Here is a 23341-nt window from a genome sequence, read left to right as displayed (position 1 = left end):
AGATGCTGCTGGACCTGTTGAGAGTTTGCCCAGCAATTCCTACTTTTTGTTTCAGGTTTCCAGCATCTTTAGTTTCTTTTCTCGCCAGGTCTATCTTTTATTTATGTGATTGCTAGCAAGGGCAAGCCCAGTTCAGCCTCTGACAATTAAAGTTAATTTGGGGATGGACCAGGTGCCTGAACTTACCCCATCCCCCCGGAGGGGGGAGACAAACCGCCTGGCACTAATAACCAATCACAACGAAGGACGTGCCGTCGACCAACCGGCACGAGGGTCTTGCGCAGCCGTCCAATCAGAGGCGTCGGTGTAAGGAGGACGTGGCACAGAGGCTGCCGCATGCTCAGTGACTCCGGGTGGCCCAGGCTACGCGCGGGCGCAGCGTTGTCAGGTTCGCCGGAGCAGCCGGTCAGGCGCATGAGCACGGCCTCTCACCTCGGGCAGCCAGCCATACGCTTGCGCAATAGCGTCCGAGGTGGAGGAAAGTGGCCGGTCAAGCGCATGAGCCACCGGTTGCTGGCTGTACGCTTGCGCAATAGCCTCCAAGGCGCGGGGAGAGTTAACCGGTCAGACGCATGCGCACAGTCTCCCTCACCGGCTGCCGGCTGCACGCTTGCGTACTGGTGTGCGAGGGGGCGTGCGGCCGGTTGGACGCACGCGCACATCCTCCACCTGGCCAGCCGCGGCCGGTTGTGCGCAGGCGTGGTGAGGTGTGTGCTTGAGGGAAGGAGGTGGCGGTCAGGTGCAAGATGGCGGCGGCAGAGTGGGTGCGGGGTTTGACGGTGCTGCAGTTGGCGGCCACGTTATGTTCCGGCCTTTACTTCCACATAGGCGAGACCGAGAAGAAATGCTTCATCGAGGAGATACCCGACGAGACCATGGTCATCGGTAAGCGGAAAGGAGAGACTGTGCTCTCACACTGAGTCAGATTGACACGTTACCAGTCAGTCAGGGCCTGGCCTGGCCTGGGGGCCTAGGGGCCTAACCCTGTCAGCAGTCCCTCAGATCCAACTGCAGGGAAACAATCTGCAGCTTCTGCAAATCCGGGTTTCGTTCTGAAGGAAAGCCCCCGATTCATTAAATCTGCAGTCTCTCTCTCCTCTCCGCACAGATGCTGAGTTTTTTTTAAATTTCCCAGCAGTTTCTGATTCTGCCAGCTTTCCAAAGAAAGTGTTCAGGAGAGATTTACCAGAATGTGTTGGACTGGGGTGGACAGAGTCAGAAATCGAGGGGCATGGATAGGGTCTTTTTCCTGAGGTGGGGGAGTCCAGAACTAGAGGGGCGTAGGTTTAGGGTGAGAGGGGAAAGATATAAAAGAGACCTAAGGGGCAACTTTTTCACGCAGAGGGTGGTACGTGTATGGAGTGAGCTGTCAGTGGAAGTGGTGGAGGCTGGTACAATTGTAGCATTTAAAAGCCATTTGGATGGGTATATGAATAGGAAGGGTTTGGAGGGATATGGGCCAGGCGCTAGCAGGTGGGACTAGATTGGGTTGGGATATCTGGTCGGCATGGACGGGTTGGACCGATGAGTCTGTTTCCATGCTGTACATCTCTATGATACAGGGCTATGCTCCCAGAGCTTTCTTTGAAACTGCAAGCTTTATGGAGACCCTGGCGTTCTGTTGTATGACTCTTTGATCTTCTTATAAATTCTGTGTCCCCATGTATTATCATTCACTATCTGCCTGAGGGGGCTGTGAAAGCTTGCGGTTTCAAATAAATCCTGTTGGACTGTAACCTAGTGTCGTGTGAATTTTGACTTTGTACAAGGATGTTGCCAGGGTTGGAGGGTTTGAGCTACAGGGAGAGCCTGAATAGACATGGGCTGTTTTTCCTGAAGCGTCAGAGCCTGAGGGGTGACCTTGGAGATATTTATAAAATCATGAGGGGCATGTGTAGGGTGAGTAGTCAAGATTTCTTCCTGTGGTTCTGAGGAAGGACCTGAAACATTAACTCTGAGTTCTCTCCACAGATGTGCTGAGCTTTTCCAGCAATTTCTGTTTCTGATGTACAATATTTGCAGTTCTTTTTGTTTATTTTTCCCAGGTAAGGGAGTCAAAATTAAAGGCCATAGCTTTAAGGTGAGAGGGCAAAGAATTAAAAGAGACCTATGGGGGAACTTTTTCATGCAGAGGTTGGTGGGTGTATGGAATGAGCTGTCAGAGGATGTGGTGGCAGCTGGTACATTACAGCATCTAAAAGGCATCCAAATGGGTACATGAATAGGAAAGGATAGAGAGATATGGCAAATGGGACTAAATTAATTTAGAATATCTGGTTGGCATGGGCGAGCTCGACCGAAGGGTCTGTTACCCTCCTGTGCCTCTCTATGACTCCTGTTCCTGCCCTGACTCCACTTGCATGGAACAGTGGATGCTTGTTAATGCCAGGTGACAGGTTGAGCTTTCCAGGTCAGGTTGAGGAAGGGGGAGATTAGCTTTTATTCATTGTACAGTGATGTTCTGAACCAAACCAGGATCTGTAATCAGGGAGGGGAATACTCAGCAGGTCTGACAGCAGAGTTAATGTTTCGAATCCATTGCCCCTGGTTCAGACAAGATTCTGATTTCGAGCATCTGCAGTTCTTTCTGTAATTTGATCATAAGGATTGGTGAGGTCATTAGGTTTCTGCATTGAACTTCCCTGAATGAGTTGCAGTGTATTAATATTTTTAAAATAAGTTTCCTGTAATAGTTCAGTTTGTACTTTGAGGGACTGGTATTATATTGACAGTATCTGCGTTGTTCCCTTTTTTTAAATGCATGAATGTTTTGGGAAAAGTAAACCACTCTTAAATAAAACAAGACACTTTGCGTGGGCCTGGGATGCTGGCTGGGAGTGTTTTTGAATTGTGGAATTGTCATGGGAGGAAGCAATTGGGCAAGTCAACGTGAGAGGAGGTTCTGGTGTGGTTCTGGTAACCAAAGGAGTGGAATGGGTTTGTTTACAGCAATCAAAATGTACAGTTTTTTTATTGAATCGCTACAGAGTGGGAACAGGCCCGTTGGCTCAACAAGTCCACACCGACCCTCTGAAGAGTAACCTGCCCAGACTGTTCCCCTACCTTATTGTCCTATATTTACCCCTGACTAATGCACCTAGTGTTACACATCCCTGAATGCTATGGGCAATTTAGCATGGTCAATTCACCTAACCTGAACATCTTTGGATGGTGGGAGGAAACCCACACAGACACGGGGTGAATGTGCAAACTCTACAACAACAGTTGTCAGAAGTTGAAATAGAACCAGGTCCCTGGTTCTGTGAGGCAGCAGTGCTCACCACTGAAACCTTTTTATTGGGGAGTCACTATCCTTTCTCTGCTGGGTGACACTGAGTCTTTGAGGTCCGCTCAAATCATTCACTAAAACTCCTACACAGTCGTAGAGTCACTGAGATGTACAGCACTGAAACAGACCTTTCGGTTTAATTTGTCCATTCCGACCAGATATCCTAACTTAATCTAGTCCCATTTGCCAGCACTTGGCCCATATCCCTTTAAACCCATCATATTCATATACCTATCCAGATGCCTTTTAAATGCTGTAATTGTACCAGCCTCCACCACTTCCTCTTGCACCTCATTCCATACACACGCCACCCAGTGCATGAAAGTGTTGTCCCTTAAGTCCTTTTTAAATCTTTTAAGTCTCTCTCATCCGAAACTTATGCCCTCTACTTCTGGATTTCCCCCACCCCAGGAAAAAGACTTTGCCTATTTACCCTACCTATGCTCCTCATGATTTTATAAACCTCTCAGCCTTTGACACTCCAGGCAAAACAGTTCTAGCCTATTCAGTCTCTCCCTGTAACTAAAATCCTCCCAACTCTGGCAACATTCTTGTAGATATTTTCTGAACCCATTCAAGCTTCACAACATTTTTCCGATAGGAGGGAGACCAGAATTGCATGCAATATTCGAAAAGTGGCCCAACCAATGTCCTATACAGCCATAATGTGACCTCCCAACTCCTTTCCTCAATACTGTGTGCAGTAAAGGAAAGCATACCAAATGTCGCCTTTACTATCCTATCTACCTGCAACTCCACTTTTAAGGAGCTGTGAATCTGCACTCCAAGGTCTCTTTGTTCAGCAACACCCCTAGGACCTTACCATTAAGTGTATAAGTCCTGCCCTGATTTGCCTTTGCAAAATGCAGCACCTCCCATTTATCTAAATTAAACTCTCATCTACCACTCCTAAGCCCATTGGCCCATATGGTCAAGATCCCATTGTACCATGAGGTAACCTTCTTTGCTATCCACTGCATCTCCAATTTTGGTGTCATCTGCAAACTTATTAACTACACCTCCTATGCTCACATCCAAATCATTTATATAAATGATGAAAAGCAGTGGATCCAGCACCGATCCTTGTGGCACACCACTGGTCACAGTCCTCCAGTTCTTTGGTGAAGGTTAATCTTATGAAGTATCACCGTGTAATTATGGTTATCCTTTAAACTATGGGAAAGAGTGCAAAATCAGCTTTGGTCTCCAAATCATAAAGGATTGACTCCTGGAGTTGAAAGGGAAAAATCGTGCGTTTTATTGCTGTCATATGAGAACTAGAATGAGGGGAAAAGTACTCAGATTCAAAGGACAGTAACTTGGGTATTTAGGGTAACTTGGGTACCTCTAATCTCCTACCTACTCCAGTCTGGGATTGCTAACTCTGGATGTTTCCCTGCAAGTTTCCTTCTGTGATTTCTTGTCTCCAACTGCCATGCTCGATAAAAGAGCCAGGTCCCCCATCTTCAGTAATTCTCTGACAAGTAAATTGAATCGAACAGAAGAAATGAGAGAGAAAACTTTTGATTTAATTTTCCCTTGGTTGATCACAGAGATCAATATTTAATTTTTGCAGACTCCAGGAAAATCTTGAAGTGATGGCTCATCTATTTGAGTCATCAACTTCAGAACTAACTCCTCCTCCTCCTCTCTCTTGTCTGTATGTTTTTTCCCCCCCCCTTGCTTCCTTCCTCCACAATTCTGACTCTCCTTGTAGGTTTTCATGCTATTAACGTTGCAAATGTTTTTCCCTCTTTGCATCAAAACTTCTCATTTTACTCCATTGACTCAAATGTGTTAATCATAACCCTTTTCAATTTAAGGACTTGAATATGTAACTTTGCTTGTATCTCTGTCATTCCAGTCCACCTTCTGCTCACCTTGCACCACTTAAATAGATTTGAATGAAGTCCTATAACAAATCTGATATCCCCCCCCCCCGCCACCAACTACTTTTTATTTGTTCAGCTTGGCATCATCCTCTGATTCAGCTGGCCTGCCTTGCATGAATCACTTTAAACATCTGCAGCAAATACTGCTTCCATCCCCTCCATTGTCATTTGAGGTCTCCTGAGGACCTTGATGTATTGAATACAGTTCAGTTGTCTTGACCCTTTTGTGTTTGTTTGTGTGATGACCCTTGATGACATCCACTTTAAATGGGATCAGCTTCCAAAACCCCTGCACCTAGCGTTACACATCCCTGAATGCTGTGGGCAATTTAGCATGGTCAATCCTCCTCTAGCTTATCTCTCCACGCTTCAGGCTCTCTGCCTTTATTCCTGATGAAGGGCTTTTCCCCGAAACGTCTATTTTACTGCTTCTCGGATGCTGCCTGACCTGTTGTGCTCTTCCAGCGCCACTAATCCAGAATCTGGTTTCCAGCATCTGCAGTCATTATTTTTACCTCCGCTTCCAAAAGTCCTGTGATGGCAGCCAACTCTCTTTTTTTTCCCCAGTTCTCTTGATCCTTTGATTGCCTTTGTGTTGCTAATTGTTCAGAATCTTGTCTGTGGTTTCTTCCTGCCTAGTCCTTTGTAGCTGTACACTTTAGCTTCTGCCACAAACTGTTTCCAAGCCAATCATGGTATGACACAAACCTAACCAGAATACTTCCAGAAATTATGTACATTTTGCATTTAAGCTGATCTTTCAGAATGTATCCTTTCCACCTCAAGGACTGCCTGCATTTATCTGTGTTGTACTGCCTACCCTTTTCTGTACCTCATTCCCATCACCCACATGGTTTTGTCAACTGCAGACATGACTCCAGTACTGTCTTTGCTAAACTTCTGCCCTCTTCCCCCGTTTGCTCTTAACTCATCCATAACCCTACTATATACTCTTATTTTAAAATACCAAGATTTGTTTCTGCAGAGTGGCAGGGTTAAGTTTGTCCCTGTTTTGAAATCTCACTGTACTTGTACCATTAGTTCTAACCTATGTTACTCAAACTCTGTCGTTTTTTTGTCCCTCTCCTTACTCGACTATTGACCTGAACTTCTACCCATCAAGGTTCTTTTTTATGACAATTTTGCCTTTTGCCTCTCCACCTTGCTCTGAAAAGCTTCAGAATTCACAGTTTGAAGCCTGTTTATGGCTGGCTGCTCCAATTTTCCTTCTGTTAAAATTTATCTGGTTCACTGATGTCCTTTTAGGGATGGAAATCTGCCATTCTTATCAGGTCTGGCCCATATGTGTTTTCGGAACCTGCATCGTGGTTGGCTTTTGACAGATGGCCTGTCCAACCACTCAGCTCGGAATGAGCAGCAGATTCTGAGCTTGTCACTGATGTCTACATCCTAAGAAATAATTTTTAAGGATAGTGAAATTCATTGATGGGTACTTCACCCTGTGCCATTTAGCAAAGCTGCACTGTTAGATGTTCATTAATAAGCTACCTTAACCCCTGCTGTAGATTTGTCCATGGCACTTGCATTGGGAGATATGAATAAGACCATATTACTCATCCATTGGTCAATGTGCCTCTTTTTCCATATTTTAGAGCTGTAAATTGACTTTATCAATCTTCAGTGTTTGAGTTTGGATAAACTGGAAAAAATAACCCTTTTATCCTGTTTGCATTGAAAATATCGACTCTGGGGTTTGTTTTGCTTTCAAATATTCATTAGAGTTAGGTGGACAAAAAGATACCTCAGCAAAGCTTTAAAGTTTGCTTTAATGTTTTATCGATAAAATTCTCTTTGTAAGATGGTGAAGGGAAAAATCAAAACTCTTGAAAAAAGCATTTGTAAGAGGGGAATGGAAGTCTTTACCATGAGTTTTGGCACTCCTTTAACCAGCCATTTTATTGGTCACCTGGAGATTACATTGTGTGTATGAAACATACTTGTGTGGTAGTGCTGATGGTGCTTCATTTTGCACATCACTTTGCATTTTGCAAATTTACAATGCATTAAAAAGAGAGACTGGTAAATTTTCTTGGCATCTTGGAACAAGTAGGCTTTCATCCATTTGTTAAGTTCTCATTTCCTGAGGTCCTTACACACTTGAAGCAACACTTACACACCAACTTCTGTGAACAAGCAAAATTTTATTAAGCACAGTACGGTACAAACTTTCTGGAGGAACTTTTAACATACACCTCGCAGGACTTGCGGAGTTGTGTCAAAGCTCTCTCTGAACAAAGGAAACCCGGTACTTCCTTTATATAAAATCTTTACATCACAGTTAGTGATGCCTACAAGACAACCCACAGTCACATGCCACTCAAGGCACAGTGCAGTGTCCACTTCATCCTCAAACAGTGTAATGCACATCATCCCTTCATGGTCAAATCTATTGCAACTCGTTTTTTTTTTTGTAACTATAGGGGAGTAGTCAAATTCCTATTGATTATTGATTTCTTATTGATTTCTGAATAGGGGATGAAAATGTAAATAGTAAGAGATGACAATGTAAATGGCTTCTGAATAACTAGGAGATGGCTTTTAATGCCAAAGAGATGGGAATGTGATTTCCTTACAATCTACCTGTAAGTCAGAGGCATCCCACTCTAGCCTCCGGACATCCAATTTCCTGCAGGTCAGCGGAGTAAATTAACTCTTCAATAAAAATCCTCAGTGTGAGATATTAAAGTGTAATCAATGTAGTTTTCCAGGGGAGAGCAGCAAGCACCCATAGTGTGATAACAACCAAATCCTTTAGTCAGATATTTATTTTGGTTTAGTGAGAATCTCAACCAGGTGATACATCTGTTACTAGGGGTGGCCATCTACTTTTCTCTTTCAGTGAGCCACTTCCTTTCATCACTTCTATCATGGTTCTGTAATTTGTTGATTTGGCACTTCTGTGCTGTGCAGGCTGAATGTTCCTGAGAGTACATTTGTTCTCAATGCAGTCGATGAAATCTTGCAAGTGTGGGGAAATCTTCTCGCAAGGGTAAGAATTTCCAATGTTTGTAGAACTCTTTTCTAAAAAAAACATCTTTAGGTTGTGCTGTTTGTGAGAGTTGTAGATCTCCTCGATAAACAGCATGTTTGGCACTAAGTCTTGCAAAGTGTTATAGTTTGCAGTAACTGCATCAAAATTATAAATGAATTCCTTTCTGGCTCCTTATCAACTCTGGGTGCACATCCCATTTTTGCATACAGTATTTCTAAAAGCATTGTGCTCTTTTAGCCCAGTACTAAAGAAAGTAGTTATGCTTGTAGAAGACCTCCGCACACCCCTCAGCAGAGATGCAGGACTTATCAGAAGGAAAAATCAGATACTCAGCTCTTCAGGTTTGTGGCAGATGAAACCACCGCCTGCTGTATCCAGAACAGGAAGTTTTCGGTTTTGTTTCATGTCTGTGCGTAGTGATCTCCTGAACAATGAACTGCCCTTGTGAAAGTGGTGGTGGGCTGCCTTTAATCGCTGCAGTCCATCAGGTGCAGGTACATTGACAATGCTGCTGGTAAGTGAGTGCCAGGATTTTGGTCTTATTTTGGTGAAGACGGTACTGCAGTTCCAAGTTTGGATGATGCATTGCTTATAAATAAACTTGAAGGTGTTGGTGCTCACGTGCATCTGCTGCCCTTCTGCTGATGACCCATTCTGTCTTATGGATATCCGGTTTATGGGCTGTGAAAAAGTGCAATAGGCAAGAGAGTGCAAATGCTGGGAGTTGAGCTAAGTGTGGGAGGAGGCGGTGCTGTGTCTTGTTCTGGCCACTTCTGCAAGGGGCTACTTTGTGATCAAGGTGCTGCTGGTTAGATCTGAGTGAGTCTAGGTGAATAACACGTGAATAGGCAGCAGCAGCCAGGTCTTAGACACGACTGGCTCTGTTGTAAAGCAGGGTATGGCAAAGTCCAAGTGAGCAGTTGTGATAGGGGGCTTTCTACGCGGGAACACAGACAGACATTTCTGTAGCTATGAGCGAGTTTCCAAGATGGCATGTTGCCTCCCTGGTGCCAGGGTCAAGGATGTTTCTGAACAGTTGCAGCAAATTTTCAAAACACTGGAGGAGGTGATAGCCTAGTGATAGCATCCCTGGGCTGTTAACCCAGAGACCCAGATAATGTTCTGGGCACCCCAGCTCGAATAGTGGGATTTGAATTCAGTTTTAAAAATTCTGGAACTAAGAGTCTAATCATGATCATGAATCCATTGTTGATTGTTGGGAAAAAAAAACATCTGATTCACTAATGTCCTTTAGGGAAGGAAACTGCCATCCTAACCACTGCCTGCATGTAACTCTAAATGTGACTGACTCTTAACCACCTCCCAGGCAATTAGGGCTAGGCAATAAATTGCCTCGCCAGGGGCACCCTCATCCTTTGAATGAATAAAGGACCAAGTAACACATTGGTACCAATGACATAGGTTAAAAAAATGGATAAGGTCCTGCAGAGTTATACAGGGAGTTATCTGTGCCCCTCATAAGTTTCTAAATCTCTATTAGGTCACTCCTCAGTCTTCTATGCTCCAGGGACAAAATGTCCCAGCCTCTCCTTATTACTCAAACCCTCCAGTCTTGGTAACATCCTTGTAAATCTTTTTTTTATCCTTTCCAGTTTAGTAACACCCTTCCTATAGCAGGGCAACCAGAATTGTACACAGTACCCCAAATGTGGCCTTACCAATGTCTCACAGTCGTAACATGACAACTCAACTCCTGTACTTAGTGCTCTGACTGACAGAGGCAAGCATGCCAAACACCAGCTTCACTACACTGTACACCAGTGACTCCACTTTTAAAGAACTATGTATCTGTACCCTGGGTCTCCCTGTTTGACAATATTTCCCAGGACCTTACCATTAACTGTGTAAGTCCTGCCTTGGTTTGTCTTACCAAAATGCAACACTTCGCTTTTAAATAAATTAAACTCCATCTGCCATTCCTCAGCCCACTGGCCCCATTCATCAAGATCCCATTGTACTCTTAGATCACCTTCTTCATTATCCACTAAAATACCAATTTTAGTGTCATCTGCAAACTTACTAACCATACCTCCTATATTCTCACACTAACTGCTTATACGAATGACAAACAGCAGTGGACCCAGCATCAATCTTTGTGTCACAGGCCTCCAGTCTGAACAATAACCCTGTTCTACCACTTTGTCTCCTACCATCCAGTCAATTTTGTATCCAATTGGCTAGCTCTTTTTGGATCCCATGTAACCTAATCTTAATGACCAGCCTACCATGTGGAACCTTGTTAAAGGCCTTGCTAAAATCCATGTAGACCATGTCTACCACTCTGCCTTCATCAAACATCTTGGTCATCTCTTCAAAAAAAAACTCAATCAAGTTAGTGAGACATAATTTCCCTTGCACAAGGCCATGTTAACTATCCCTAATCAGTCCTTGCCTCCTCTTTCAGAATCCCTCCAATTTACCCACGACTGATGTCAGGTTCATCTGTCTGTATTTCCCTGCTTTTCTCTGCAGCTTTTCTTAAATAATGCCACACCCCAGTTTTCCAGCACCTCACCAGTGGCTGTTAATGATACCAATATCTCCACTTGGGGCCCTACAGTTTCTTCCCTAGCTTCCCACAGTGTCCTGGATACACTTCATCATAGAACATAACAGTGCAGTACAGGCCCTTCAGCCCTTGATCAATCAGGTCCCAGAGATTTATCTACCATTAAGAGACACTGACACGAAATATTCATTTAGGATCTCACACATCTCCTGTATTTCCACACATAAATAATCTCGTTAGCCTTCAAGGGACCCTCTCTCTCGTTTGTTACGACATGGGATAAATTCTCCTGCTTCATTTAAAACCAGCAACACTAAAAAGATTTATCCCGCGCAGTAATCTGTAAAAATGCGAGTGGCCAAGAACAATTTAAAGTAAAAATTAATAACTTTATTTCTTAAAGTATAACAGAGAATAATTAACTAACCACTATTTACAATTTCTTCCTCTTACCCAACTTTTACTTTCCCTTCTATGATACTAGTCTGATAAAACTTCCAATTAAGATTTACAAAACCACCCTTCTTATCTCAAAACCAGGCAGTTTTTGTTCTTCTGTTCGGATCTTCCTATGTTGTCTTTTCTTTTCCTTAGGAATTTCTGAGTCACAGGTTACTGATCGAAAAGGTACCTTTTTAAGAGAGCTATTTTTTAGGTGGCCTGTTTACATGCTGAGCTTGGCAGTTCTCCTCCTCACTGTTACAGTCATAGAGATGTACAGCACGGAAACAAAACATTCAGTCCAGCCTGTCCATACCGACCAGATATCCCAACCCAATCTAGTCCCACCTGCCAGCACCTGGCCCATATCCCTCCAAACCCTTCCTATTCATATACCCATCCAAATGACTTTTAAATGTTGTAATTGTACCAGCCTCCACCACTTCCTCTGGCAGCTCATTCCATACACACGCTACCCTCTGCGTGAAAAGTTGCCCCTGAGGTGTCTCTTATATCTTTCACCCTAAACCTATGCCCTCTAGTTCTGGACTCCCACCCCAGGGAAAAGACTTTGTCTATTTATTTTATCCATGCCCCTCATGATTTTGTAAACCTCTATAAGGTCACCCCTCAGCCTCCGACGTCCCAAGGAAAACAGCCCCAGCCTGTTCAGCCTCTCCCTATAGCTCAGATCGTCCAACCCTGGCAACATCCTTGTAAGTCTTTTCTGAACCCTTTCAAGTTTCACAACATCTTTCCGATAGGAAGGAGACCAGAATTGCACGCAATATTCCAATTTTCCCGGTCTTTTACCACAGAGCATCGGATTGTGTCATTGGCTTTTAAGATTGTCAACATGCTCAATTCAAACTGGATTGGAGTTTGATATTTTTGGGGTATAATTTAAACTGATTGGCCGAATTCGAATTTGTTTTTGTCTGCAGGCAACGAGCTAATCGAGTTGTTTGACCAAGTGTTACATTGTTGCCTCATTGAGAGCACTTGGTGCTGTGTCCGGTAGTTCTGCTGCTTTAACTTCTGTTAAAGTATACCCAGATCTTCATAACAACTTACTCTTTTTCCCTTAATATATGCACAGCTCTTTGGATTCTCCTTAACCTTATCTGCCAAAGCTATCTTACACCTCCATCCACTTTGCCCCCTTGAATTCTCTTTTAAGTGTGCTCCTACACCCTCTAAACTCAAAGGATTTACTCAATCCCAGTTATCTATATCTGACGTATGTTTCCTTCTTTCTGTTCACCAGAGCCTCAATGCCTCCAGTCATTTAGTGTTTTCTACTCCTGCCAGCCTTGCTCTTCACACTAGTAAAGAACATATTGTTCCTGAACACTCGTTATCTTGCTTTTGAAAGCGTCCACTTGCCAGATGTCCCTTTACCTGCAAACAGCCTCCCCCAATCATAAGAACTAGGAGCAGGGGTAGGCCGTCTGCTACTGAATAAGATCTTTTTGTGGACTCAGCTCCACTTACCCACGTTTTCACCATATTGCTTAATTCCTTTATTTTTCTAAAAAAGTACGTATCTTGGCTTTAAAGCGATTACTGAAGTAGTATCAACTACTTCCCTGTGGAAGGAATTCCACAGATTTAACAACCTTCTTAGTTCAGTTCTAAACCTGCTTCCTCTAATCTTGAGGCCATGCCCTCTTGTCCTAGTCTCACCTAGCAGTGGAAACATCGTCTCTATTTCTATTTTATCTAATCCCTTCATCGTTTTATATGTTTCTATAAGATCCCCCCTCATTCTTCTAAATTTCAAAGAATATAATCCCAATCTATTCAGCCTCTCCTCATAAGCCAACTCCCTCAACTCAGGAATCAACCTAGTGAACCTCCTCTGCACCCCCTCCAGTGCCAGTACAGGTAGACAATCCTTCATCTGAAATCCGAAAAGCTCCAAAATCCAGAGGTTTTTTTGTGAAGTTTATATCTCCTTAACAAGGTTGTTTGGCACCCAACTCCACACCCACACGATGCATGTCACTCAGATGGGATGTGGAGGAGGGTGTGGCCCAGCACTGGCAGGCCTCAATTCTGTCTCAAGGCCTGTTACTCAGTGAGTCTACTGTTCGGTAAGATTTTTAAAAAAATTTCACCGTTGAGCTGTCACTAATTCCGAAATTCTGAATTCCGAAAGCCAGCTGGTCTCGAGCATTTTGGATAAATGATTGTATACCTTTATGTCCTTTCTTAAGTAAGGAGACCAAATCTGTACACAGTACTCCAGGTGTGGCCTCACCAGCACCTTGGACTGCTCTAACATAACCTCTCTGCGTTTAAATTCAATCTCTTTGGCAATGAAGGGCAAAATTCCATTTGCCTTCCTAATTACCTGTTGTACCTGCAGACCAACCGTCTGTGATTCATGCACAAGGGCTCCAAGGTCCCTCTGCACAGCAGCATGCTGCAACTTTTTACCATTCAAGTAATAATCTATTTTGCTGTTACTCCAGCTTTTTAACTGTTTACACCAGTAAAGAGAAAGTGAGGACTGCAGATGCTGGAGATCAGAGTCCAGAGTGTGATGCTGGGAAAGCACAGCAGGTCAGGCAGCATCCGAGGAGCAGGAGAATCGGCGTTTCGGCCATAAACCCTTCATCAGGCCCCACGCCAGTAAGGTCATGACTTGAAACTCTGTTTCTCACTTCATAGTGCTACCAGACCTGCTGAGTTTCTCCTGCACTTGCCATTTCTGTTTGAGTCAGGGCTTGTTTAAGCAAGGTACACTGTTTTGGATCTTGGTTTCTTCTCCTGTTCTATCTGACAAGCTGCTGCCCATTGACCAATGGTAACCTAGAAGTGAATGGAACTAATCAGTTTCTGTTGTTTGTAGGTAATTATAAAACTCTGATGTATGACAAACAGAGGGAGGAGTACCTGCCTTCTCCTCCAGGACTAGGAATGTTTGTAGAGGTGAAGGATCCTGATGAAAAGGTATGACATATTCAAGATCAGAAAACCAAGCCTGTTTATTTGCTTGCTTCAAGTGCACTATCTAATTATTTTAAGACTTTATTTCTAAGCTAAGTCACTTTTTAAATTAATATTTTGCTTGTGTAAACAATAATGTTGGGAAATTATGTATTTTGTACCTAATTTAATTCAAAGTTATGTTTGATTCAGCATAAAACTGGAGGAAGGTTTCTGTTTGCTATATTACTTCTGTAAGTAGAAGCATAACCAACTGCCTTAATATCCCCGTGATGGTTATTGTTCCTATGGATAGTATGGTATAATTTTCATACTGGCATACTACAGGTGAAATTGTTGAAAAGAATACCTGTGTGAGCATTACCTTTACTGAACTCCCAAATGTCAATATCATACCAGTGATCAGAAATGTAACCGCATTCAATGCGTAAACGCTTTATAAGAGAAGGACAGAGTCTGGGAGCTCTGCAGAGCGTGTCCACTAACTAAAGGCAGAAAACGGAAGAGAGATGGAATGCTCCTCACTTGCCCATACATGTGCAACTTCAGCAACACAAGTTCAACGCTATCCAAGGCTGTTTTGGTACTTGATCCACCACTTTATAAACATTCCATTACCACAATGGCAGCCATGTGCAGCATATAGGAAAGGCCTTGTAGCAATTCATCAATGCCTTAAGTCCCAGAGCTGGCAGTCATGGTCGCAGCTTAAAAAATAACATGTCCGTTTAAAACATGAGCGGCACAGTGGTTAGCACTGTTGCCTCACAGCGCCAGAGACCCGGGTTCAGTTCCCGCCTCAGGCAACTGACTGTGTGGAGTTTGCACACTCTCCCCGTGTCTGCGTGGGTTTCCTCTGGGTGCTCCGGTTTCCTCCCACAGTCCAAAAATGTGCAGGTTAGGTGAATTGGCCATGCTAAATTGCCCGTAGTGTTAGGTGAAGGGATAAAATGTAGGGGTATGGGTCTGGGTGGGTTGCGCTTCGGCAGGTCGGTATGGACTTGTTGGGCAGAAGGGCCGTTTCCATACTGTAAGTAATCTAATCTAATCTAAACATAGATGAGATGAAGCTGTGTCTCTGTCGCGAGTCTTTGGAGCATGCTTTCTCCAAGGATGTGTGTCTTTGAATGTTTTTAAGATAGCACTAGATTAATCCTTGATAAGGAAGGTGACAGGTTATCATGGATAGGCAAGAATGTGGAGTACTCTATGACCTTACTGAATGGTGTAACAGACTTGAAAGGGTAGTGGCCTACTTTTTTTTAATGATCCCTTAGCACATTCCAAACCTGCAAATGCTACTATCTAGAAGAACAAGGGCAGAAAGCTCATGGGAAGAACGCTGCCTTTCAAATTGCACACCATCCTGACTTAGCTTTGTATAGTTGTTCCTTCCCTGCTAGGGTAAACCCCTGGGACTCCCTCTTCTAAATGCACTAGGACTACACCAAAAATGCATGGATGGCAGCAATTAAAGAAATTGATCTAACCGTCACCTCAAGGGCAATAAGAGCTGGTCTCATAGCAACCCTCCGAAATGGGCCACTCAATCTGCAAGCCCTCCTCAGCACTGCCTTTTAATGATAGGGTTGTGAAACTGTTTCTATAAACCTGACTGTCTGGAGTTCTCAGAACATTTTGCAATTATAATGCATTTGCCCAGAAATTATTCTGCAAGCCGTCAAAAGTTTGTAGATATGTCAAGATTAGAATAATGTACGGATTAGAGATATAAAAAGAGAAGAGTATAGGTAACATCAAATACATAACTAATGCTTTCATGTCTCCCTTTTGTTGTGTAGGTCATTCTATCAAGGCAGTATGCTTCTGAGGGAAGATTTACATTTACCTCCCATATTCCTGGAGAGCATCAGATTTGCCTACACTCCAATTCCACCAAACTCTCACTCTTTGCATCAGGAATGCTGGTAAGGAAATAATTTATTAGTGTAAAGCAGTATCTTTGCGAACGAAGCATAAAATTAGTCATGACTATTGATTGTGAAAACTTTGCATTGAATTTACAATGCAGCAGGTACTCATTTTGACCCAACTGGTCTATGCTGAGCCTCCCTCTCATGAGTTTTGAGAAGATGTTAATAAATGTGAAGTCATCCATTTTGGTAGGAAATACAGTGATAAGGAGTATTACTTGAATGGTAAAAAGTTGCAGCATGCTTGGGAATTTTATCCTTCATTGCCAAAGGGGTTGAGTTTAAAAGGAGGGAGGTTGTGTAGGGTGCTGGTGAGGCTACACCTGGAGTACTGTGTGCAGTTTTGATCTCCTTACCTGAGAAAGGATGTACTGGCACTGGAGGGGGGTGGACAGGAGGTTCACTAGGTTGATTCTGGAGATGAGGGGGTTGGTTTATGAAGAGAGACTGAGTAAACTGGGATTATATTCATTGTAACTTAGAAGATTGAGGGAGGATTTTATGGAAACATATAAAATTATGAAGGGAATCGATAAGATAGATGTAGAGAGGATGTTTCTACTGGCAGTTGAAACTAGGGCAAGAGGGAATAGCCTCAAAATCAGGGGGAACAGATTTAGGACTGAATTGAGAAGGAATTTATTCACCCAGAAGGTTGTGAATCTGCGGAATTCTTTGCTCAGTGAAGTAGTTGACCCTACTTCAGTAAATGTTTTTAAAGCTATGCTAGAACAAAGAAGGAATTCAAGGCTACAGTGAGAGGGCAGGTGAATGGAGCTGCGGCCACGAAAAGTTCAGCCATGACCTTATTGAATGGGGAAGCAGGCTCGAGGGGCCAGATCGCCTACTCCTGCTCCTAGTTCTTATTTCTAAGATCCAACGAATATGTTACTGCTAACTTTAATTTTAGTTCTGTGTCATTCACCTCATCCTCAATATTTGGATTTCCTGAAGTGGGCTGGGGTTGGATAATATGTTTTTACTTCAGATGCATTGCATTCAAAAGTCTTCCACAGGGAGGATAGAGAGGCTGTTGAACCCTCTGGGTATGAAAATATGGAAGTATTTTGGTGACCATATTTGATTGCCAGATAAGCTACTTTGAAATGTTGTCCAACAGCTCCATGCTTCCTGCAATTCACAATTTAGCTATTGAAAAAAAATTAAAGTTCTTTGTTTTAAGATGTTTGCCCAAGATATGAAATGTTTCTTATGGTTTTGTTTTTAACTTAAAGTGAGAGGAGAAAGGAAAAGGAAAATAAATCAGGCTGATGATCTTAAATGGACCTGGGTTTGTTTGACCAGAACTTCATATTAGTATTGAATGTTTCTAAGTCTTTTTATGTTATATTTCAGCTGTAGGTTTAAGAGCCCGTCCTTTTTTTTTGTCAGTGTAACTCTAGCCTTCTAGCACACCCCTTTTTAATCCCAATCCATTGTTTAGTAAGTAAAGGAGCATTGAAATGTAGCCTTGTGGTCCTAAATGTCTGTCTTAATACCTTTATTTTAATGATGTTAACTCAAGTTAATCAGGATGCTGCCAGTTTTAGTTGAGTACATAAGTTATTGCGCACCGAGTAATTAATTTTCTCTCTGCAGCGGGTTCACTTGGACATCCAAGTTGGTGAACATGCCAATGATTACGTTGAGATTGCAGCGAAGGACAAACTGTCAGAGCTCCAACTTCGTGTCAGACAACTCATTGAACAGGTGGAACAAATCCAGAAAGAGCAGAACTACCAGCGGGTGAGTGAGGAGAGAGAGGAGGATGACTAGGGCTTACCTGTTTGTTTAGGTGGGTGGTAAGGACATAGCTTTTTGGATAAATGATGGTGGGAATGTAATTACTGAAGGGAAGGAAAGGAATGACCAAAATAGAAAGTGAGATAAATTACTGTGAGGAAGAGGGTGGGAACATAAGGGTTAGTAAGTAAGTAAGAAACCAAGCAGGTGTACGTGGGTTAAATGCAGCAGTAAAACTCATTGGAAAAGTAGAGTGTCAATAGGTTTAGCCTAGTACTACACTATCTGGCATTTGGCAGATGAGGCACCTGAAAAGCTTCTTTGAGGCCAAGAAATTGTTCATACGGGGCTCAGAAGCATTTGATTACTATTAACTGCTTTTGATCATCATAGAATCCCTAAGGTGTGGAAGCAGGCCATAATTGAGCCCACTGAAGAGCATCCCACCCAGACCCAACCCCTCTACCCTATCCCAGTAACCCTGAATTTCCCCTGGCTAATCCACCTAGCATACACATCAACGGACACTGAGCATGGTCAGTCCAGCTAACGTGCCCATTTTTGGACTGTGGGAAGAAACCGGAGCACATGGAGGAAACCCATGCGGACCTGGGGAGAATGTGCAAACTCCACGCAGACAGTCGTCAGAGGGTGGAATTGAACCCAGGCCCCTGGCATGGTGCTAACCACTGAGCCACCGTGCTGTTTTGTTTAACAAAATAATCAAAATATCTAACAAAAACAAACTCAGCAGGTCTGGCAGGGTCTGTGGAAAGAAAGCAGAGCAAGTCAATTATGCAACTTGGTACAATGCAAGACTGCTGCAAGGTACATGAGTATCCTCAACATTTTTTCTGTTCCAGTATCGTGAGGAGCGCTTCCGAGTAACCAGTGAGAGCACCAATCAGCGAGTCCTGTGGTGGTCCATCGTGCAAACACTGATCCTCATTCTGACTGGCATCTGGCAGATGAGGCACCTGAAAAGCTTCTTTGAGGCCAAGAAACTGGTATAGGCCGTGATCACAATGACCTGGGTTCAATTGGTTTAAAAACAGAGGAGGCTGATTAGCCAAAAGCACGTTTTCAATTCCGCATTTCAAGCCCTGGCTCGTCGGATTTTATCCAATTTCTTCCCCTTCCCCAACTTCTGTGATCTGCAGTGCTTCCTACAAAACAGTGGCTGTAAAGTGCTTTCGGGTATCCTGAGATTTTGAAAGATCCTATATGAATGCAAGTTTTTCTTTCCAAATGGAGATTATAAAGTAATGGATAGTCTGTTTGCCAGGTGTGTTTTTGGAAAGGTGCCCTGACTGATAAAAAGGCAACTCTTTCCAATTTGAGTTGACTGCTTTGTTGCCTCTTTGACCCCAGTATCTTGTTAAAGCCATTGTCAATCAATTCTCTTTTCATCACACCAAAGCTCTGAAAGCTTCAGTACTAGAGTATTCAAAGTGGAGTTAGGCAGTATTTAAGCACGCTAAGGTCTGTATTCCTTGCCTGATCTGTAGTTGAGCTGTTTAAAAATCCATTCTCTAATATTGATGTTTTTGAAACGAAGTACCCAACAATGTCCTGTGAACTTCTCTCCAAGGTTTAATTAGTCCAGCTTTTGTGTGACCTTTTTGATTTGAGCCATCCTTAAGTGTGCAGGGCAGCCTTGACATGGCTGGCTGTGATCATGGAGGTATGAGTAATGCTTTACTGTGTTTTCAGACTTGGTCGTAAGGATGGGCGAAGCAAGAGTTAATTATTTATACATCTCTGGTTGTAACTGAGTGACTCTGACTCTGGGAGGGCAACACTGCAGAGCAACTAAGTGCTCTGATTTTCTTGTAATGTTCTCGGCACTATAATTTATTGGCCACCATTTGTTGTGATCAGAAGCATTGGGTTTGGTCATATCAGTCATTGCAGGAGCAGGATGAGATTTACATGTTACTGTAGGGTTTGGGCCAGGATGGTGTCCTGTTTTGATTTGGTTATAAAAAGGTTGGTGTTCCATTTGTGCAGCTGCTCCTGATCCTTGAATGTTTGGAGGCAGTTGTAAATATTTGTACCATGATTCTGTCTCTTGTTCTTGACTGGCGCATTGACTACATCCGAATTGTTATTATTTTTAAAGTTTTGAACTTTGCTGCTTTTTGTGGATGGACAGATACTGGGTGGAAATTTAATTACATTAATCAGGGCTTTCTGTTTCTCTCTCTCCTCATTTCTATTCGCGTAGGAAAATGAGTGTGACCATTGCTATGTTCCACTGTTGGCAACAGTACAGTTTGAGCTTGACCCGATAGGGTTGCATTCACTAAGTTTTGCAGTTGAAGAAACTGCTGTGATACCAGAGTCCAGGTCTGTTCATATTAATCTAGTAGACCAAAGTACTACTTATAATGTAGGCCATCCTTCTGAGTTTGAGAGTTATAAACTTTAGGACACCTCATTCTTGAACTGCTGGAAGGGAGAGCCAAGTTGATTGCTTTATTCAGAGATCCTGCCTTGTCTGTTCAGTCATCGATATTGGAAGTTTGGACATTTATGATTCACTGCTGCCAGCAACTTGGTGACTTGTCGGTGGGTTGTTCAAGGCAGAATAATGGCTCTCCATGTGGAAACTGCTGTAAAAGCTGAGGCCATTGTCCCGTCTTCAACAGGCAGTTTCTCCATTTGCTGCTTCCAAAACACATGCTATGCTTATTGTGTGCTAAATCATGCTAATCTAATTACAGCTGACTACTTCTGCTCTCTGCTTTTGATTGAACTGTTCCCCACTGTTTGAACCTTGTCATCAAGAGTACTGATGTTGGAAAAGCTTGAATGATAATTAGATGTGATTCCTTCTCTTTCAAGGCAATAACCTGTCACACATTCTTTCCCCTGGAAGTCAATTACCTTGTTTGGGAATCCCTCTTTCTGTAAAAATAACACACAAGCTGGGCAAATTGATTCCTATTAATTCAGTCAACTAAGGCCTACTCTCCCCGGGATTTTTATGCCTCCTACTGTGTCGATATGCACCAATTCAGAGGCACCATTTCTCTACACTTCTCCAGTTCATGTTGTTAAGATTAACAGTCCTAGTTTTCTCAACGTGAGGCAGGAATCAGAGTTGCGTGATGAAAAGGCTTCATTTCAGATATCTGGCTCGGTCTGAAAACCTGATTGGTTTACTGACGACTTTGACCAAGCCATCTGATTGGAAAGTGGGTTGTTATGTAGCAGTCTTTATGCTAACTAATCTCCCAGAGAAGATGTTTTTGTGCTTTGACATTTCACACATGTTCTTTTCGAAAGGATGTGTAGAGGAGTTGTGTGGATTGTGGAGTGCATACTAAATGGGCACTGTTACACTAAAGGACAAGGACAAAGGTTCTTTAATCCATTACCTGTACCACTGATACCGTTTTTTGTGAGAGATTTCCTTAAAAATAACAGCACACATTTTGTGCTGTTCTGGACATAGTGCACACAAAGCTGAAGTGCACGGGGAGTGAGTGTGTGATGCTCACTAACCCATCAGTTTAAACTGTTGAGTATGTTAATCTGTCCATTTTTGAATGTGGTTGAAGATAACTGTTGCAAATAGGTAATTGGCCTTGGATACGAAGGTGAAGACTTGTATATGTTGTATGATTGCCCCAGAACCAATTCACTGATTTCTATCATTGTTGAAAAAATAAATAGTGCCTCAATGTAAATTTCTGCCTGTTTTCTTCACATTAACATTCTCCCTTCTTTTCTTCCATCCTCTTAATTTCTTTCTTTTGGATCTTGGTGCATTTTATGTAGAGATTATGTTGCTTAATGAGATTTGTTTTCTTGTATTTTGCAGTAATTGTCATGTACAAGTTCCTGGACCATTTTTCAGAAGTTCTCATTTTTGAAATAAACTATTTCCACCTTTTTTTAAAAAAAAGTTTCTTATTTCTCATGCTGGCTGCCTCTGAAATAGGCATGATTTGCATTTCAGAAAACAAAGTGTTTGGTTTGATAAATATTTACGTGTGGTAAATCAAAATTACATTGTAGCTGAATGATTCGGTTAAACTACACTGTCAGTTGTTATAGCATCATACAGCAATCCATGCCCAACATAATCCCAAACTAAACTAGCCCCTCCTGCCTGCTCCTGGCCCATATCCCTCCAAACCCTTATTCATGTATCTATCCAAATGTCTTTTAAATTTTGCCATTGTGCTTGCATCTACCACTTCCTCAGGAAGTTCATTCCAACCTCTGCATAAAAATGTGTCTTTTATATCATTATTAAATTAAATTAAATTAGATTAGATTACTTACAGTGTGGAAACAGGCCCTTCGGCCCAACAAGTCCACTGCCCCGCCGAAGCGCAACCCACCCATACCCCTACATTTACCCCTTACCTTACACTACGGGCAATTTAGCGTGGCCAATTCACCTGACCTGCACATCTTTGGACTGTGGGAGGAAACCCACACAGACACGGGGAGAATGTGCATACTCCACACAGTCAGTCGCCTGAGGCGGGAATCTTTCTTCTCCTCACCTTAAAAATGTGCCCCCTGGTCTTTGAAATCCCCCATCCTGGGGAAACGACAATTACCATTAACTCTATCTATACCTCTCATGATTTTCTAAACTTCTGCAAGATTGCCTATCAACCCCCTATGCTCCAGTGAAAAATATCCCAGTTCTATCCAGTCTTCCTTCCTAACTCAAAGCTTGCATACACAGGCAGCATCCCCTCAGCACACTCTGCATAAAAATGCTGAGATACCGAATCATATGAACCATGCACTCTAGATCAGAGCTCTCATCTGAGGGGAGCTCACTGACCAAACTGGGATGTGGAGTGAGGCTTTGGACAAGGAAGTGGGGGTAAATGTGCAGGAGAGGAAAGGAGGGAACATTACAATTTTCAACTTGGCCAGCAATCGATCTCTGCAGCTGGATGTTGCGACAGGATTTGTGTCAGCCTTAAGCTTCTCAAGTAAATAGCTTTCTAAGATTTGCTGTTCCAATTGATTCATGAGGAAAGTCAATTCATTTGATGTTGTGGGGAGCATTGAGGACCTGTGGAACCTTGGGGCGGTGCTGAGTAGAAAACTGGGAGGAATGAAAAGCTGTGACTGTCTAATTTAAAGCAATAAATTATTTGATTTCAATACACTGGATTTGAACAATTTGGTTCGATGTGGATAATGTTCTGCTTTCATTTATGTTTGGCTGAGAGATTTTCTACAACAGTCAGACCTAGATGAACGTGTGAAAATTGTCAGGACTTCTGGAGCTGACTGAACTCTTGATTTAGATGTCTGTTCAGTATTTAAATTCCATAGTCTGAATTGCTGTATCTGATTATTTTCTCTTTAAAAAAAAAGCAAGAAGATGGATTTGTAAATCATTTTTAAATTGGTTTTATTTTTCACTTCAAAGCTTTAATAAACGTGTTCATATAACCATTCTTTATTGTTCTCTTTGTTCCTGTTGAGTCCAGTTTTTTTTTACTGTGATCCAGCATGTTAGCTTACTAGAGCAGTCTAGAACGGTGTTCAAAAATTAATGCA

The 23341-nt window shown here is 42.7% G+C and overlaps 1 protein-coding gene across 1 annotated transcript; it reads left to right on the top strand.

The window, feature by feature from the left end:
* The first annotated feature begins 402 nt into the window (after window positions 1-402).
* Window positions 403-23237, top strand: LOC140492246 (transmembrane emp24 domain-containing protein 9-like). The gene is made up of 5 exons (XM_072591163.1): window positions 403-885; window positions 14023-14123; window positions 15923-16048; window positions 17654-17800; window positions 18661-23237. Exons 1-5 carry the CDS (start codon window positions 747-749, stop codon window positions 18808-18810), a joined length of 663 nt encoding a protein of 220 aa, XP_072447264.1. The 5' UTR covers window positions 403-746; the 3' UTR covers window positions 18811-23237.
* The last annotated feature ends 104 nt before the right edge of the window (window positions 23238-23341 follow it).

The sequence above is a fragment of the Chiloscyllium punctatum genome, chromosome 20 (genome assembly GCF_047496795.1).
Source record: "Chiloscyllium punctatum isolate Juve2018m chromosome 20, sChiPun1.3, whole genome shotgun sequence".
NCBI lineage: Eukaryota > Metazoa > Chordata > Chondrichthyes > Orectolobiformes > Hemiscylliidae > Chiloscyllium > Chiloscyllium punctatum.
The sequence above is the reverse complement of the archived record's forward strand: the minus strand, read 5'-3'. Positions and strand labels throughout refer to the sequence as shown.

Bases quoted from the DNA above. Each gene is read 5' to 3' on its own strand.
- LOC140492246 (XM_072591163.1), top strand. From the start codon at position 747: ATGGCGGCGGCAGAGTGGGTGCGGGGTTTGACGGTGCTGCAGTTGGCG. The intron at 886-14,022 runs GTAAGCGGAAAG...TGTTGTTTGTAG, and splicing joins CGACGAGACCATGGTCATCG to GTAATTATAAAACTCTGATG. The intron at 14,124-15,922 runs GTATGACATATT...TTTGTTGTGTAG, and splicing joins TGAAGGATCCTGATGAAAAG to GTCATTCTATCAAGGCAGTA.